At 42.1% G+C, this 19,276-nt stretch overlaps 1 protein-coding gene across 2 annotated transcripts in view; it reads left to right on the top strand.

Moving 5' to 3' along the window:
- The window catches only part of aldh16a1 (aldehyde dehydrogenase 16 family, member A1), a 97,615-nt gene that overhangs the window by 40,269 nt on the left and 38,070 nt on the right, over nucleotides 1-19,276 (top strand). For both annotated transcript variants that reach the window (XM_059953980.1, XM_059953979.1), the window contains 4 exons: nucleotides 6,791-6,975; nucleotides 10,876-11,028; nucleotides 11,929-12,126; nucleotides 13,511-13,609. In XM_059953980.1, the coding sequence (XP_059809963.1) occupies nucleotides 6,791-6,975; nucleotides 10,876-11,028; nucleotides 11,929-12,126; nucleotides 13,511-13,609 (635 nt within the window). The remainder of the gene's footprint in view (nucleotides 1-6,790; nucleotides 6,976-10,875; nucleotides 11,029-11,928; nucleotides 12,127-13,510; nucleotides 13,610-19,276) is intronic.

The following is a 19,276-nucleotide window of genomic DNA, read 5'->3' as shown; positions in this document are numbered from 1 at the left end:
AACACTTACTTACTTTATTGTCACCAAACAATTGATACTAGAGCGTACAATCATCACAGTGATATTTGTTTCTGCGCTCCCTGATGTACAAATTGAAGTAAATATAATAAAAATTTAAATTATAAATCATAATTAGAAAATAGAAAAGGGAAAGTAAGTGCAAGTCAGGTACAGATATTTGGAAGGTACGGCTCAGATCCGGGTCAGGATCTGTTCAGCAGTCTTATCACAGTTGGAAAGAAGCTGTTCCCAAATCTGGCCGTACGAATCTTCAAGCTCCGGAACCTTCTCCCAGAGGGAAGTGGGACAAAAAGTTTGTTGGCTGGGTGGGTCCTTTTCCCATGATCCTTTTCTGGTTGGCTGCCAGAGACTAGTGGGGTCGGTGTTGGGACCTCTTTATGCTGTATGCCAATGATTTAGCTAATGGAATAGATGGCTTTGTTGCTTAGTTTGCAGACGGTTTAAAGATTGGTAGAAGGGCAGGTAGTATTGAGAAAACAGGAAGGCTGCAGAAGGACTTAAACAGATTAGGAGAATGGGCAAGAAATTGGCAAGTGAAATGCCATGTTAGAAAATGAATGGTCATGCACTTGGTGGTAGAAATAAATGTGCAGACTATTTTCTAAACAGGGACAAAATCCAAAAATCTGAAATGTAAAGGGACTTGGGAGTTCTTATGCAGAACATCCTAAAGGTTAACTTGCAGGTTGAGTCAGTGGTGAGGAAGGCAAATTAAATGTTATCATTCATTCCAAGAGGTTTAGAATACAGGAGCAGGGATGTGATGCTGAGGCTTTATAAGGTGAGGACTCATCTTGAGTATCGTGAACAGTTTTGGGCTCATGTAAGCAAAGATGTGCCACCTTTGGAGAGGGTTCAGAGGAGGTTCACAAAGATGATCTGGGAATGAAAGGGTCATCATTCAAGAAATGTTTGATGGCTCTAGGTCTGTACTTGCTGAAATCTAGAAGGATGAGGAGCATTCTCATTGAAACCTTTCGAATATTGAAAGGCCTTGACAGAGTAGATGTGGAAAGGATGTTTCCCGTAGTGGGGGGCAAGAGGGCACAGCCTCAGGATAGAGGGACGTCCATTTAAAACAGAGATGTGGAGAAATTTCTTTAGCCAGATGGTGAATCTGTGGAATTTGTTAGCACAGGCAGCTGTGGAGGCCAGGTCATTGGGTGTATTTAAGGGTTTGATAGGTTCCTGATTGGACTCAGCAGCAAAGGTTACAAGGAGAAGGCTGAGGATTGGGGCTGAAGGGGGGGTGGGGGAGGGAAAGGATCAGCTGTGAGCAGACTCGATAGGCCAAATGGTCTACTTCTACTTGGTCTTGTTGCTCTTATTTATAAAAACATTTGAACAATAAGGAGCAGCTTCCTAAGGAACACTGCAGAGACAGAATTTCTTCCTAGGCTACACTGTTGATTCACTTTGTTTCAGACCTGCAGATGGATGTCCAGGCTGTAGTTTGCATCTGTGTTACCTGGTTAGATGAGGAACTGGTTGATTTGTTTGGCATTTACTGTAATTGTTGTTTATAATTTCAGTGCAAGATTGCTATCTGGAATCTTTGTTCTGTGGGGTCATTAAACTAATCATCTTGCTCATCTAAGCTGATAAGCAGTCACTGAATTTAATATTTAGCTAACTATTAGAGAAAAACTTTTTACATATGCTTAGAATCCTGAATTCACACCGATGTCAGGTTCCAGGTCTTCACTAGAAGTTGCATACCCCTCTTGTCTCCTTTGCTAAGCTTCAGCTTTTCACATCAGTGAGTGAAGTCCCTCAGTGCTCAATGGCAAAGAAGCCTGAAGCTAGCTTGAAGCTAAACAAAGTACAAGATAGAGCTTGCATCTCGGTCTCAGTGCAAATCTTGCAGATGTGGAAAGATACAGCATGGGTCTATAACTGTAGTTCCAAGAGATGGGGAATTGGTGCAGAATGAGAAGCTTTATTTAGGCTGAAAGCAGATAAAACCAAACCGGTGTCTTACAGGATGTCTGGTGGGAAACAGATGGTCGACTATGCAAGACCTTTTTCAGGTCACGGCCTGAAATGTCAACCATCCCTTTGTCTTCCCTGATGGTCTTTGACCTACTGAGTTCTGCCAGCAGTTTGCTTTTTTGTTGCTCCAGATGCCAGCGCCAGTATCCGTAATTTCTTGTGTGTCCAGTTAAGTCCATAAGACATGGGAGCAGAATAAGGCAATTTGGTCCATTGAGTGCTCTGCCATTCAATCATGTCTGATCTTATTTTTCCCATCCTCAGCCTCACCCTGTCCCCCCACCGGCCTTTTCCCTGTAACCTTTCATCCTGTGTCCAATCAAGATCCTATCAATCTCTGCCTTAAATGCACTCAATAACCTGGCCTCCACAGCTGCCTGTGGTAACAAATTCCACAAATTCACCACTGTCTGGCTAAAGAAATTGCTCCATATCTCTGTTTTAAATGGGCGTCCCTCTATCCTGAGGCTGTGCCCTCTCATCCTAGACTCCGCCGCCATTGGAAATATCCTTTCCACATCTACTCTGTTTAGGCCTTTCAACTTTCGAAAGGTTTCAATGAGATCCTCCCTCATCCTTCTAAATTCCATCAAGATTTCAGTTTGTTCAAGATGACTTTCAACATAATTTTGCTTGCATGCTTGATAAGATTAATTATCTGTCCCTGACTTCTCTCTATCTGATCCCCACTTCCTTTTTCCTCTCATGAAGCATAGAGTAAACATTCACACTTTGGCATTACAACTGTAATTGTTAACCATAACTTAACAATTTTGGATAATTATTTCCCCCAACACATGTGGCAGTCACTTTGTTTCTGAATCGTTTTGACTTCTCAAACTTTTTATTCTGGCTACTTCTCCCTTCCTTTCCAATCCTGATGAAGGATCTTGGCCCAAAACGTCGACTGTTTATTCTCCTCCATTGACCTACTGAGTTCCTCCAGCATTGCAATTAATAAAGCAATTGGTTCCCTAAGGTTGTCATAGCTGGGGGTGGGGGTGTGGAGGGGAGGTGGAGTAAATGCTCTATTAAATGCTCTATAAATGCTACGATTAAATGCTCGCAATGGGCTGCATCTGAAATAGCCTTCACAACCAAGACCAGCTCCTGGACTTCACGTGTGGCTTAGCTACTAAGCCAGGCAAACTATTTCTACTGACAGGAGAAAGGGCAAAGGCAGGTTATTGTCACCTCAAAACCAGCCACTTTGGGCAGATGAGGCTTGTCAGCCATGATTGGAGGCTCATATAGGAGAAGGAAAACTCTGATCTCAAACCTCTGCTGCCTTGCGGCTATACCCACTCATGGGAAGGTTTTGGGATTAAACTCTGAGGAAAAATCTGGAGCTGGATTCCCAAAGGCAGTCCTACGTGGGTTCAATGCTGGCTGGTAATTCCTGCAATGCCACTGGTGCTAAACTGTATTAGTCTCTGATGTTTTTTGGATTCATCAGATGCGAGGAGAGGCAGAGCTTGCTACATGGGCAACAGCTTGCTCTGCATATTGTACTGCCCTGGCTTGCATAATGACCAATTATACACAACTAGGATGCAACATCCATGGTCAACTCCAACCAACCGAGGACTCAGAATCACAATGTTACCCTGTCAGCTGTAGTTTCTACGCTGAAGGAGATGTTTCATCTTCTATCCATCTGCTCCCACACTAACGATTTTAAGAATTTCTCACTTTTCCTGTTTGATCAAGGCCATCTGAGTTGAAGTATTGCCTGCTGCCATCCCAATTGATGCTTGTTGACCTGCTGAGGACTTTGCAATGTCTCTTTTTGCTTCAGATTTCTAGCGTCTGCAGGATTTTGCTCCAAATAATGTTCTCATGATGTCCATGAGACAAAACAGATATAAGATCAGAATAAGACCATTCTGCACATTGTCTGCTCTACCATTCAATCATGACTGACCATTTTAACTTCATTTTCCTGCCTTCTGCACGTAATCCTTAACCCCTTTACTAATCAAGAACCTATCAACATCTGCCTTAATACACACTCATCAACCGCTGCCTTCATTGTATACTTCGCATTTACTGTACTGTGCAAAAGACACACACACACACACACACACACACACACACACACACACACACACACACACACACACACTCACTCACTCACTCACTCACTCACTCACTCACTCACTCACTCACTCACTCACTCACTCACTCACTCACTCACTCACTCACTCAGTCACTCACTCAGTCACACCCTCACTCACACCCTCACTCACACACACTCTCACACTCTCACACACAGAGTTTGGGCACCATCCCTGGTCAAAACTTCTGTTATAGTTCAGCAAGTAAAAGATGACCTGATTTCCAAAAGGCATAAAGTTAAAGATAACACATTTCTTTAATATTTTAAACAAGATTACTTTGTCTCCATCCTTTACAGTTTCAAAATAACAAAAAAGGAAAAGGGCCCCAAGCAAAAGTGCATGGTCAGTACTTAGTAACAGCCCCCTTTGGCAAGTATCACAGCTTGTAAACACTTACTGTAGTCAGCTAAGAGTCTTTAAATTCTTGTTTTGGGGATTTTCGCCCATTCATTCTTGCAAAATTCTGTGAGATTCTTGGGCAGTCTTGCATGCACTGCCCTTTTGAGGTCTATCCACAGATTTTCGATGATGTTTAGGTCGGGAGACTGTGAGGGCCATGGCAAAACCTTCAGCTTGCGCCTCTTGAGGCAGTCCTTTGAAAATTTTGAGGTGTGTTTAGGATCATTATCCTGTTTTAGCAGCAGTCCTCTTTTCAACTTCAGCTTTTTTACAGCCGGTGTGATATTTGCTTCCAGAATTTGCTGGTATTCAATTGAATTCATTCTTTCCTCTACCAGTTAGGACAAGGTTTGAGGAGTCAAGGTATTTATAAAGCTTTGAAATTTGCATCACCTGGCCTTTCCTGACGATGACTGTGAACAAGCCATAGCCCTACCCAAGACTTTCAGGAAGATTTAGCAGACTCTGGAGTGGTGGTGCACTGTTCTACTGTGCAGCAACACCTGCATAAATATGACCTTCATGGAAGAGTCATCAGAAGAAAACCTTTCCTGTGTCCTCACCACAAAATTCAGCATCAAAAGTTTGCCAAGGAACATCTAAACAAGCTCGATGCATTTTGGAAACAACTCCTGTGGACTGATGAAGTTAAAATAGAACTTTTTGACCGCAATGAGCAAAGGTATATTTGGAGAAAAAAGGTGCAGAATTTCATAAAAAGATCATCCCTCCAACTGTTAAACACGGGGGTGGATCGACCATACTTTGGGCTTGTGTTGCAGCCAGTAGCACAGGGAATATTTCACTGGTAGAGAGAAGAATGAATTCAATTAAATAGCAGAAAATTCTGGAAGCAAACATCATACTGTCTGTAAAAAAAAAAAGAGAAAAAAAAAGAGAGAAAAAAAAAGAAAGCTGAAGATGAAAAGAGGATGGGTTCCACAACAGGATAATAATCCTAAACACACCTCAAAATCCACAATGGACTACCTCAAGAGGCGCAAACTGAAGGTTTTGCCATGGCCCTCACAGTCTCCCAACCCAAACATTATCGAAAGTCTGTGAATAGACCTCAAAAGAGCAGTGCTTGCAAGATGCCCCAATAATCTCACAGAACTAGAAGCCTTGTGTAAGGAAGAATGGGTGAAAATCCCCCAAATGAGAATTGAAAGACACTTAGCTGACTACAGAAGGCGTTTACAAGCTGTGATACTTGCCAAAGGGGGTGTTACTAAGTACTGACCATGCAGGGTCCCCAAACTTCTGCTTCGGGCCCTTTTTCTTTTTTGTTGTTTTGGATTAAAAAAAAGTAATCTTGCTTAAAATATTAAAGAAATGTGTCATCTTTAACTTTATGCCTTTTGGAAATCAGGTAATCTTTTACTTGCTTAGCTATTCACAGTAACAGAAATTTTGACTGGGGTGCCCAAACTTTTGCGTGCGTGTGTGTGTGTAGATGCATATAGATTTACAAGCTCGCTCTGCACTCCACGTTGACAAATACGGTACTGTGCAAAGAGTCTTAAGCACTCTTGCTACATGCACACTACAATATCTCTTAACCAAAGTGGGACAGCATAGTGCTTTGCAGTACCAGTGACATGGGTTCAGTTCTGCTGCTGTCTGTAAGAAGTTTGTGCATTCTTCTTGTGGCTGTGTAGGTTTCCTCCGGGTGTTCTGGTTTCCGCCCATATTCTAAAGTTGTAGGAGATAGTAGTTTAATTAGTCACAAGGTTGTAATTGGGTGACACGGGCTCATTGGGCTAGAAGATACTATGCTGTATCTTTGAATATATTAAAAATAGAATAATCTTGTTAATTTTTCTGTAAAGTTGTGCGAACTTTCTCATTGGAATTGGGATTGTATATTTCAGAACAGTGGCTAATTTAACTAATCAGTTGTAAATGATGCAGAGAGGGGCAAGAAAATGGTGTGTAAGGCAGAAGATCGGTTCTAATTTTGTTGAATGACAGGCGTGAGGGAACAAATACTTTCATGTTCATATCCAGAATTTGTACATCCTCTACTGTGCCAGCAGATTCGGATGCTTTTATCCCATTCTTATCAGACTCTTGAATGGACGTCTCCTACGCTAATAGATGAACTCTTGATCTCCCTTTCTTGTGACAGTGCTCCTGTCAATGCTCAATGGTTCCGTGACCATGACTGTCAGTACGTGGATGCTTTGGCTGATGCTGGAAGGTAGTGTCGTTTTCTGAAGTACCCTTGTCTCACCTGATTTGTCCTTGTTCTGCAGGTAACACCGTGGTATTGAAGCCAGACAGCTACACACGTCTCACTGCCCTGCTGTTCGCACAGATCTGCACAGAGGCTGGTCTTCCTCCCGGTGTCCTCAATGTGGTGACGGGCAATGGATCATTTGGCAGCATGCTGGCAACCCATCAGGACGTGGACAAGGTCACCTTCACTGGCTCCACTAAGGTACTAGCAGTTAAATTCTCAAACATTTTCCCCTAAATCTGTTCAAAAGTATATATTTTTTTATTACTTTGTGTTATAAATCACCCATAGTCAGATCCATATAGGGTCTTCAGTTCAACCAGTCCATTGTTCACCCAGTTAGTCCCAATTTCCCATCACTCTCAAAGTCCCACCCCTCCATGTACCTCAAAGTTCAGAGTAAATTTATTATCAAAGTCCTAATCAAAAATATTTTACTATTTACTATTTTGAGATAAATTTTTCTTGCGGGCAATTATCTAATTGCTTCTTTAGTGATACTATTGTACCCGCCTCAACCACTTCCTCTGGCAGTTTGTTCAATATACTCGGTACGTTCTGTGTGAAAAATGTGCCCCTCAGATCCCTTTTAAATATTTTCCCTCTCATCCTAACTCATGCCCCTAGTTTTGGACTCCTTAACCCTGGAAAAATGAGTGTTACTGACTACCTCATCTATGTCTCTCACGATCTGTAATCTAGTCCTTTGTGCTTAGTGCCACCATATACACAATGATATCTTTAGTCTGATAAGAACTTGTCTCTACCGTGCTTAGTACAATTGGCATGCATCCAAAAATGATGCTCCATGTGGCAATTGGACTTCAATACTGACAGTTGTATGGGGCTTGATCGTTTACAAAGCCGAGAATTATTGAGCGCTGTCGTACACGCGAACCTGATTCCCATCCCGTGATAACCATCTGAGAGCAGGAGATTTTCATGCCAGAATAAGCCATCCCAAATCACAGATGATAACAGATGGACATGCCCTCTTCTCATTGCTACCGTCAGGGAGGAGTTACAGGAGCCTGAAGACATAGACCCAACAATTTAGTAATAGATTCTTCCCCTCTGCCATCAAATTTCTAAATAGACAGTGAATCCGGCACACTACTGCATGACTTTTTAATCTCCTTTTGCACCACTTATTTAATTTAACTTTTAAAGTATAAATGTATGTATTTACTGTAATTTACAAATTTTATTATTATGTATTGCAGTGTGCTGCTGCTGCATAACAGCAAATTTCATGACGTATGCCAGTGATATTGACACGATGAAGGGGGACTCCCTCTATTCTGAGGCTGTGTTCTCTAGTCCTGGACTCCCCCACTGTAGGAAACAACCGTTCCACGTCCACTCTATTTAGGCCTTTCAAAGTTCGGTATGTCTCAGTGAGATCCCCCTCTCATTCTTCCAAATTCCAGTGGGTACAGTGAGTAATCAATCACTCTTGATTCAATAAGCCTTTCATTCCCTGAAGCATTCTTGTGCACCACTGCTGAAGCCTCTTCAATGTCAGCACATGCTTTCTTAAATAAGGGACCCAAAATTGTTCACAATACTCTAAGTGAGCCTCACCATTGCCTCCTTGCATTGAGGCAGCCAGAACTGAACACTGCACTCCAAATGTGGTCTAACCAGAGTTTGAAGTGACTGTAAAATTACCTTTAGCTCTTGAACTCAATCCCCTGACTAGTGAAGGCCAACATACAATATTGTACATCTCAACTACCTGTGTGTGGCAACTTTGAGGAACCTGTGGGCATGGACTCTGTCCCTTCACACTGTTAAGAATCCTGTCAATAACTCTGCCTTCAATTTTGAGCTTCCAAAGTGAATTAACTGGACTAAACTCCACCTGCCATTTCTTTGCCCAGCTCTGCATCCTATCAAAACATCCCGTTATAACCTACAACAACCTGCACAGCACCACCAAACTTCATGTCATCTGAAAACTTACAAACCCACACTTCCATTTCCTCCCCTAATTCATTTATAAAAATCCCAGAGTAGTGGTCTCAGAGCAGATCCTCGTGGAAAAGCAATAGTCACAGACCGCCAGGAAGAATGCACTTCATCTGCCACCAACCTCTGCCTTCTGGGAACAAGCCAATTCTGAATTGATACAGCCAAATTTCCCTGGATCTTATGCCTTCTTGATTTTCTGAAAGAGTCTACCACAGGGAACCTTGTCAAGCATCTTAGTAAAATCCATTTAAACCTCATCCACTGCTCTACCTTTGTCAATTTGTCACTCACTCAAAGAAGTCAGTCAGGCTCATGAGGCATGATCTGCCCCTCACACAAATACATGCTTCTCTAAATGCTTGTAAACCTGTCTCTTAAGAATCCTCCCCAATAGTTCGCCCACCACTGATGTTAGACTTACTCATTTATAATTCCCAGGATTGTCCTGTTAACTGTCTTGAACAAAGGAATAACGTCTGCCACTCTCCAAACCTCTGGCATTACTCCTGTGGCCAATTAGGACTCAAAGATCATCGTCAAAAGCGTAACAATTTCTTCCCTCAGTTTCTGTAGTAACCTAAGCCCCATCCAGGACTTATCTATCCTTATCTATCTTTGTATGATGACCTCACATTTGTCAAGGCCTCCCTCTCTGGTGAATACTAAAATAAAGGCCTCCCTACCACCTCTTATATCACTGGTTGATCCTATCCTCAGTGTAGTCATTCTCTTGGATTATACACACGTGTTGGAGCACCTTGGAGTTTTCCTTGATCCTACTCACTAAGGTCTTCTCATGTCTTCTTCCAGCTCTCCTAAGTCCCTTTTCAAGCTCCTTCCTGGCTGCTTTATAATTCTTATGGACATGCAAAGTTCAAGGTAAACTTATTATCCACTGCTCATTCTTCAAATCTCCCATCAAAGCTCAGAGCCATCAAATGGTCCTCACCTGTTAACCCTTTCATTCCCCAGATCATTAATGCAAACCTCCACTGAACCCTCTTCAACACCAGCACCATTTACTACCCCAGGACCCATTTTCTTGCAGGCATTTACACTAAAACAGAGAACTATAATAGAATTAATAAAAAACTACACACAAAACAACCAATATACAAAAGAGGAGAATTTGAATGAAGTTACCCCCACCTCAACTTTGAACTGATACCAAAACCTACAGACTCACTTTCGAGGACTCTGCAATTCATGTTGTAAGTATTATTTATTTACATTTTTTTTGTATTTGCACAGACTTGTCTTTTGCTGGAATTTGCTGGTTCTCCCTTCATTTATGTGCAAGAGAAAATAATCTGCAAATACAAAAAAGAGATAATAAGAATAAATAATACTGGGAACATGAACTGTAGAATCCTTGAAAGTGAGTCTGTAGCTTTTGGAATCAGTTCAGAGTTGAGGTCAGGAGACTGATGGCTGAAGGGGCTAATACATATGTGCAATGCACCAGAGAACTCTGTGTTTGTAAAGTTAGAAAGCATTAGCGCCTTTATAAGCCTATAAAAATAGGAGCAGAAATATACCATTTGGCCTAATGATTCTGCTCTGCCACTTGATTGTGTCTGATTTATTATCCCTCTGAACTCCATTCTTCTGCGCATAGCCTTTTACACCCTTACTTATCCATAACACATCAACTGCTATTTTAAGCACACCCAACGACTTGGCCACAGCCACCTGTGGAAATGATTCCACCCTCTGGCTAAAGAAATTCCTCCTCAGTGCTGTTGTTTAGAAAGGGAGTAGATATTATCTGAAGTAGTGAGATGCAGGCATTAGAGACTGAAGCATGCAACAAACCACCTGCTGGAGGAACAAAGCTGAATCTGTGGGGAGGGGCAGGGTGGTGGTGGAAGGAATTGTTGACTGAATGGAAACCCTGCATCAGGGCTGAGAATGACAAGGAGAAGTTGCCAGTATGAAGAGTGTAATGGGAATGAAAAGACCTGAGGCGACTGGTGGACTGAGATAGACAGATGGAGTTGACAGTTCCTACTGCCCCACCCACCACAGATGCTGCTCAATCCGCTGAGTTCCTCCAGCAGTTTCCAGCGTCTGCAGTCTCTGGTGCCTCCGCAGACATGTCAGAAATGTGATGTGCTTTCTCTGCAGGTGGGACGGCATCTCCGCCGACTGACAGCCGGCATGGGAAAGAAGCTCTCACTGGAACTTAGCGGGAAATCCCCCTTCATCGTGTTTGACACTGCTGATCTGGATAGTGTGGTTGAAGGCCTGGTAGATGCGGTCTGGTTCAACCAGGGACAGGTGAGTAGTGGTGAGACTTCAGACAATTCAGCTTGTGCACCCCATTTGCTAAGGATAAGCTCTAGAGCCCAGCCATCATAAACCACAGAGTGGACCTGCCTTCTGAGCTCCGTTCATACTATGGAACTATATTGTGCTGTACTGGGACTAAGTACTAACTGTGTGGCCTTGACCCTGTTGATGGCTTTAGGTTCAGTTTTGTGAAGGGGGAATATGTTTATAATCACTTACTGTACCTCGTTTAGAGGAGCTGACAGTGAGTTTTCTCTGCAGTCACAATTGCAATGATGGCTGGTATTCTAAAAGGCTCCAGCTCAGTAATACAGCCTCTTTCTTCAGGTTGGAAGGGTTAGCTGCACCGGTCAAATCGATCACTGGGCACTTTGCTTTGCAATGATAGGCCTGCAGGAGGTAACAAGTACTGCCATCATATCCTGAAGAAAATGAGAATGGTTTTCATTCAGTCCTCAGCAAGATCATAATTTGTCAAAGACACAAGAGATTCTGTATATATCGGAAACCTGGAGCAACATACACAAAGTGCTAGAGGAACTCAGCAGGTCAGGCAGCATATATAGAGAGGAATAAACAGTCGTTTTGGGCCAAGATCCTCCTTCAGGAAAGGAAGGACACAGAAGACAGAGTAAGAAGCTTGGCAAGGAGAAAGAGTACCTTTCTTCTCTTTGCACCTGTCAGCTTGTACTCCTTCCCCTCCCTGCCTTCTTATTCTGACTTCTGTCCCTTCCTTTCCAGTCCTGATGAAGGGTCTTGGCCCAAAACGTTGACTGTTTACGCTGCTCCATAGTAGCTGCCTGGCCTGCTGAGTTCCTCCAGCATGTTTTGCACATTGCTCAAAGACGCCAGAGGTTCGCAGTGTTGATGGTATTGCTTCTGCTGTAGGTGTGCAGTGCTGGCTCCAGGCTGCTGATGCAGGAGTCGATTGCTCAGGAGCTCACTAACCGACTGACGCAGCGCATGCGGTGTCTTCGCATGGGTGATAGCCTGGATAAGGGCGTTGACATGGGTGCACTGGTAGACGAATCTCAGATGAAGACAATTACAGAGTATGTGGAGGAGGCAAGGAACGAAGGAGCAGAGGTAAGAGCTAAGAGGAAATCCGGTCCTTAACTTCCCTGTTCTTGTTACCTCTAACCAACCTTAATCCTTTAATCTGCATTTAGAGTCAAAGAAATAGATCCTTTGGTCCATCTAATCTGCAGCAAATTGTTACTTTGGCTAGTCCCATTTGCCTGTACCTGCCTCCCATCCATGTATTTATCCAAGTTTGTCTTAAATACTGCAGTGAAACCCACATCCACCATTTCCGCCGGCAGCTCGTCCGCACTTGCACCACTCTCTGAGTTTAGAAATTCCCCCTTTCACCTTTCACCCTGAACCTACACTATGACCTCTAGTTTCAGTCTCGCCCACCTCAGTGGATAAAAGCTCGTTCGTATTTACCCCATCTATGTCCTTCATTTTTGTTTTATTTTCCACAAGAAACTGTAGAGAGTTGTGGACACAGCTCAGTGCATCTCAGAACCTGACCTCCCCTCCGTGGACTCTGCCTACACTTTGTTATGACTATGCATCTTTCTTTCTACTTGGACTGCACTCTATTTATAGCTGTAACGCTATTCTTCCTACTCTTCTTCCTTTGAGCAGAAGAAGCCCTATCTAAGTACATTATCTTATCGATTTTGGCACTTGCTATAGCCATATCAGTTACCTTATTTTCTTGCCTTGACAGGATCTCTCACTGACAAGAATGCATTTTTTTGAGACATCCTCAGTTTCTGAAAGGCACTTTTTTTTTTGGTAATTTATTTTTTATTGAAGTTCATCATCAAACAAACATTTCCATAAGATGTTTTTCAGACATTGTACATATATATCATATGATCATATATATCACAAATCTCTACAAAGTATTTATCTGAGGTGTACACTTATAGAAAAGAGCGGAAGGAAAAAACAAGCAAAAGGAAAAAACTATGTACAAGTAGGGAGTGATTTTTTTTTACAACATATTCATTGATTTGTGAGAGTAAAATCAGACCTATGAGGCATTATGTAGTGAAACCGTTTTCCCCAGTATGAATTAAATTGTTCCAGCTTATGATTAACAGATGCTGTTATCTTCTCCATTTTGTAAGTGTCCATTGTAATTTCCATCCATGCATTTAAAGTTGGGCTCTCCTGTGATAAACATTTCCTAGTAAGACTCTTTTTACCAGCCACCGACAGTATATAGCTTCGTGCTATCCACCGCGCTGCTACCGTGAAATTACCTGTAAAGCTAATTTGTCAATGTTACAGATGATGCGAAGGTTGGTAGTGGTTGTGGATATAGTAGAGGATTGTCGTAAGTTACTACAGAACTTAGAAACGATGCAGAGCTGAAGGGCACTTTATAGGTACATATTTTTCTTTGGACTTTTATGGAATCTTGAAGAGGAGTTTGCATATGTTCTCACTGTAGGTGTTTCAGGTGTCTGAAGGAATGCCACAGAAGGGTTTCTTCTACCCGCCCACCCTCATCACCAATGTGAATACTGTTTCTCGTGTGGTTCGTGAAGAGGTAAGTAGACCCTCCGCAAAATTAGAATTTCGTTTGCTTGAGTTGCAGGTAATGGGAGGGAGGAATGGGGCGTGTTTTGCTGTTGTCGTTTTGTTTTTCCTTATGCTCTGCCGAGCGTGATGGCGTGCTATGTCGGTGCTGGAATATATGGCGACACTTGCGGTCTGAGTCTCACACATCCCTGGATGTGTTGGTTGTTAACGCCATCGACACCTTTCACTGTGGGTTTTGACATACGTGTGCCAAATAAACTTGGATCCTGAGTCTTCAACTTATTGCAAGCCTTCTCTCTGATACCTTTTAATTTACGTAACTGTGATACGTAAACTGGAATGCACTGCATTTAGTCCAGTTGGTCGCTCTTCTCTCTCATGCCTTTTGGAACACAGGCTTTTTGATGTTAATTCAAATACATTTTTGAGTTAAATGTCACATTTTATGCCAACAAGTGACTTCGAGTCCAAAATTGCATTGAATACACAGTTTGGTCAGTGTTGAAGGGCAGCACAGTTATTTTTAAAAATTATCTAGATGCAATGTGGAATAGACCCTTCCAGCCCCTCCAGCCGTGCCACCCAGCTGCCCCCGATTTAACCCTAGCCCAGTCACGGGACAATTTACAATGACCAATTAACCTACCAACCTTTAGACTGTGGGTGGAAATCGGAGTACCCGGAGGAAATCCACTCGATCATGGAGAGAATGTACACGCTCCTTACAGGCAGCGGCGGAAATTGAACCTGGGTCGCTGATACTGCAGCGCTTCGTGCTATCCACCGCGCTGCTACTGTGAAGCTATCTGTAAAGCTAATTTGCCAATGTTACAGATGATGCGAAGGTTGTTCGTGGTTGTGGATATAGTAGAAGATTGTCATAAGTTACTACAGAACATAGAAAGGATGCCAAGCTGAGAAGTGACATATGGAGTTAAATCTGTAAAAGTGAAAAGTGATACACTTTAGAAGATCAAATTTAAAGGCAGAGTATAAGGTTAATGGCAGGATTCTTAGTATGACAAAACAGAGGGATATTGGGCTGTATGTCCATAACTCCCTCAAAGTTACTGCACAAGTTGATAGGGTGGTTAAGAAAGGTGTATAGTGTGTTGGTCTTCATTAGTCAGGGGGTTGAAGTATGTTACAGCTTTGAAAAACTGGCTAGACCACATTTGGAGTATTGTGTTCAGTTCTGATCTCCTCTATAGAAATAATACGGAAGCTTTAGAAAGGGTGCAGAGGAGATTTACCAGGATGCTGCCTGTATTAGAGATCATGTCTTATAAGGAAAGCTTGAGTGATCTGGGGCTTTTTTCTTTGGAGAAGATTGGGAGGCAACTTGATAGAGGTGTACAAGATAATGAGAGGCATAAATAGAGTGGACAGGCAGTGCATTTCTCCCAGGGAAATATCAGAGAACATCCATTTGAAGTGAGGGGAGGAATGTTTAAAGGAGATGTTAGATGAAGCATTTTTAACAGAGTGGTGGGTACCTGGAATATACCACCAGGGGATCTGGTAGAGGCTGATAAAATGGAGACATTTAAAAGACTCTTAGGCAGAGGGATGTAAGAAAATTGGAGGGTTAAGGGCTGTGTAGGAGAGAAGGGTTAGATTGATTGTGGTGTAGATTTATATAGGTCAACACTACTTGTGGGCTGAAGAGCCTAAACTGTGCTGTACTCCTCTACGCTATGATAAGGTAGGAAGGAAAATTATATGTTGGTCTTTGATGCAAATGTGAAATGGAGAGAAATATGCCTTTAATTATAAAGTTCCTGGTGAGCACCCACTTGGGAAATTCTCTGCAGATCAAATTGCCCTTCAGTGGAAAGATAAGCTAATACTAGAGTGATTATAGTGAAGGTTAGCCCAATTTCTGGAACTGGTTAGAAATTGAGCAGAAATAGCCTGTTTTCTGTAGAGTTAGAGAAAATGAGAGACGAATTAATTGAGAACATTGTGGCTTGTTTAATATCTCATCCAAAGATTGCATGGCCCAGTAGAGCTGCTGCCTCTTAGTTCCAGAGAACCAAATTTGATTTTCCACACAGAGCACATATGGTTAAATTGTATATTCTTGCTGTGACCGTGTGGGTTTCCCTGGTTACTCCCACATCCCAAGGGTAACTGGCGAATGTAATTGTCCCCTAGTGTTGCAAGAGTGATAGAAACTGAGAGGAGGTCAACAGGAAGGTGGCACAACTCAGAATGGGGATTACTGTGAGAGGTGTTTAACTGTGGACTCAGTGGGTTAAAGACCTTTTCCATGCTCTTTAATTCTGTAAGGTGCCCCACAGGGCAGGTGTGAAGGTGATGTTCCCCTACCTGAGTGTCCAGAAACAGGGAATAACTCTTAAAATAAGAGTCGGGCAGCAGGACCAAAGCGAAAAATGACTTCACCCAGAGGAGAGTCGATCTTCTGACTGTTCTTGTGGAGCCTCAGTCTCTGAGCATGCTCACAAAGCGTACAGGAATGTTTTGGATAATAACAGAGGCTTTATATTTGCTTGTGCGCAGTTTGTTGTTCACTGATCCTGTTTACAGTTACTGTTCTATACATTTGCTAAATATACCTGCAGGAAAAAGAATCTCAGGGCTGTATGTGGTGACATATATGTAATCTGGTATTAAATTTTACTTTGACTTTTGGCATGAAAGCGGAACGAATGCAAAAGATTCAGAGTGATCTTAATGAACTTAGAACATCACAGCACAGTACAGACCCTTTGCACCACAATGTTGAGCTGACGTTTTAACCTACTCTAAAATCAATCTAACTCTGCCCTCCCCATTTTTTTCTATCATGCATGTGACTATGTAAGAGCCTCTTAAATGCCCTGACTGTATCTGTCTCTACCACCATCCCTGGCAATATGTTCTACGTGCTTACCACTCAGTGTTTAAAAAAAAATCCTTCGTCTGATATCCTCCCTCCTACACGTTCCTCTTGTATTAACCATTTCCACCTTGGCGGGGGGGGGAATGTCCACTCTGTGGATGCCTCTTATCATCTTATACTCTAACAAATCACCTGTCATCCTCTTTCATTCCAAAAAGAAAACTCTTAACTCAATCAACCTATGGTTATAAAACATTCTCTCTAACCCAAGCAGCACCCCAGTAAACCTCCTTTGGACCATCTCTAAGGCTTCCATATCCTCCTTATAATGAGGCGACCAGCACTGAACACTACACTCCAAGTAATGAGGGGCTGAATGGATAACTCTTTCTATATATGTTTGTATAAAAGACTGCAATATTTTGTACTTCCCTGTTCTTCCCCATATTAATATGGATAGTAAGGGATAGTAACGTAGGGATAGTAAGCCTACATTTACAGTGCTCGATGATTATGGTAGGGTGTTTAGAATCAGAGGGAGTTACAGTTCAGAAACATCATAGAGTCCATGCTGACCACCAACCACCCTTTTTCGCTGATCCTACATTCATCCCATTGATTTGCAGTTCTCCCCACATTCCCTTTAACTCCCACTGATTCTTCTATTCACTGACACACTCGGGGCAATTTACAAAAGCCATTTCCTCCCATGTCTTTAGAGTATGGGGGGGAATCAAGCTCCCAGAGAAAACCTAGAGCTACCAGAGGAGGAATTTTTGTTCAGGCAGAGGGTGGTGAACTTGTGGAATTCATTGCCACAGACAGCTTTGGAGGCCACGCCGTTGAGTTTTCCCCATGACTTTGGCTGTTTCCCCACATTCCAAAGACGTACGGATTACTAGGTTCATTGGTTGTGTGAGTGTAATTGAGTGAACGGCTCATTGGGTAAGATGGGTATGTACCATATTGTATCTCAAAGTAATAAAATCAATTACACTGGATTCTGGTTAATTGGGGAAGCTGCTTATTTGGGACAACTCTTAAAGAGCAAAATCTAATTGAAAAAAAGCTGCGATTCCTTTTGTTTATATGAGACACAGTGCCAATTGATTGGGACAGAAAACTTATTGATCCATTTCAAACTACTGACAATCGCATGCACACGTGTGGCTATTAGACGGTACACTGTGCTTAGAGTTTTTAAATAATGTCAGTTGTGTGTTTTTACAGTTTCAAAAAACAGTTTGTGAACCTGTTGAAGTTACCTGGTTTTCTGCTCATAGAATATAGTCTGATATTCATCTAAATCTCGTTAATAGACAACACAAAATTAATAATACAGTCATTTGTACTTTTCAGACCTTTATTGAACACATTGTTTAATCATTCACAGTCCTGGCTGGAAAAAGTATGTGAACCCTTGTATTTAATAACTAATAGGACCTCCCATCACAGCAATAACTTCAACCAAACGTTTCCTGTAGCTGCTGCTCAGACTTGCGCAATGGCACAGAGGAATTTTAGACCATTCCTCGATACAAAGTTTTTTCAGTTCATCAATATTTCTGAGCTACTTTGCATGACCAGCCCTCTTCACGTCATGCCACAGCATCTCAATTGGGTTAAGGTCTGGATTCTGACTTGGGCGTTCCAAAATACGAATTTTCTTCTTTTTAAACCACTCTGTTGTTGATTTACTTGTGTTTTGGATCATTGACTTGGTGCGTCATCCAACTTCAATTAAGTTCAGGTGACGCACCGCAACCCTGACATTCTCTTGTAAGTTGTCTTGATGCAATTTTGAATTAATTGTTTCCTGAATGATTGCTAGCTGTCCAGGTCCTGTTGCAGCAGAGCAGCTCCAGACCATGATGAAGTACCATTCTCCACAGTTGTGATGAGGTTTTGGTGTTAGTGTACATTGCCCTTTTCCCTCCAAACACAGGTGTGTGCTTTTCTGCCAAAAAGTTCAGCTTTTGTCTCAACTGTCCATAGTACATTGTCCCAGAAACGTTGTGGAACATCAGGTGGTCTTTTGCAAACTTGAGACATGCAGCAGGGTTTTTTTTTGGGGTGGGGGCAGTGGTTTCTTCCTTGGCATCCTTTCACGAACACCGTTCTTGTTCAATGTTTCTCTAATAGTGGACAGAGTTCTAGAAATTTCTAGCAAGTTCTAGAAATTTCTGTAAATCTTTTGCTGTAACCCTTGGATTCTTTTTCACCTCTAACAGCTTTCATTGTTTGGGACACCTAGTTCCAAATAGCTTTTGTAGAAGGCATTACCCCAGAGGTTCACATTTCTTTTAACCTAGACTGTGATTGTTTAAATGGTGTACTGTACTGACGAAAAGAAGTACAATTGTTTGTGTGTTATTAGTTTAGGCAGATTGTATTTGTGACTTAGATGACGATCAGACCACATTTTATATGTAATTAATGCAGAAATCCAGGAAATTACAAAGGGTTCACAAAATTTTTCTTGCAACTGTATGTTCAGAAAGCTGTGATTTTTGTCACTGATAGCTGGTGGGAAATAAGCAGGAAGATAGTTCAGAACTGCTTTCTTACTGCGGTTTCGAACATTCAGGTTTGGAGATATCAGTAATTGGCTGGGAATAAAAATGAAACTATTTCACTACGTTAACAATTTAGGAACTACGAGGAATTTGAAGGTATCCACATTCATCTTGAATGTTACAATGAAATTTGGAGGGTGCATTGTATGAAGGCAGTCCATTATCTGCATGAGGTGCCTGCACAGATATTGTTCACTTACAGTGAATCAAAAGAACATGACAGTGTACATTCGATAAGTTCCTCCTATTAGGA

This window comes from Hypanus sabinus, chromosome 29 (assembly GCF_030144855.1).
Source record: "Hypanus sabinus isolate sHypSab1 chromosome 29, sHypSab1.hap1, whole genome shotgun sequence".
In the NCBI taxonomy this organism is placed as follows: domain Eukaryota; kingdom Metazoa; phylum Chordata; class Chondrichthyes; order Myliobatiformes; family Dasyatidae; genus Hypanus; species Hypanus sabinus.
The sequence above is the reverse complement of the archived record's forward strand: the minus strand, read 5'-3'. Positions and strand labels throughout refer to the sequence as shown.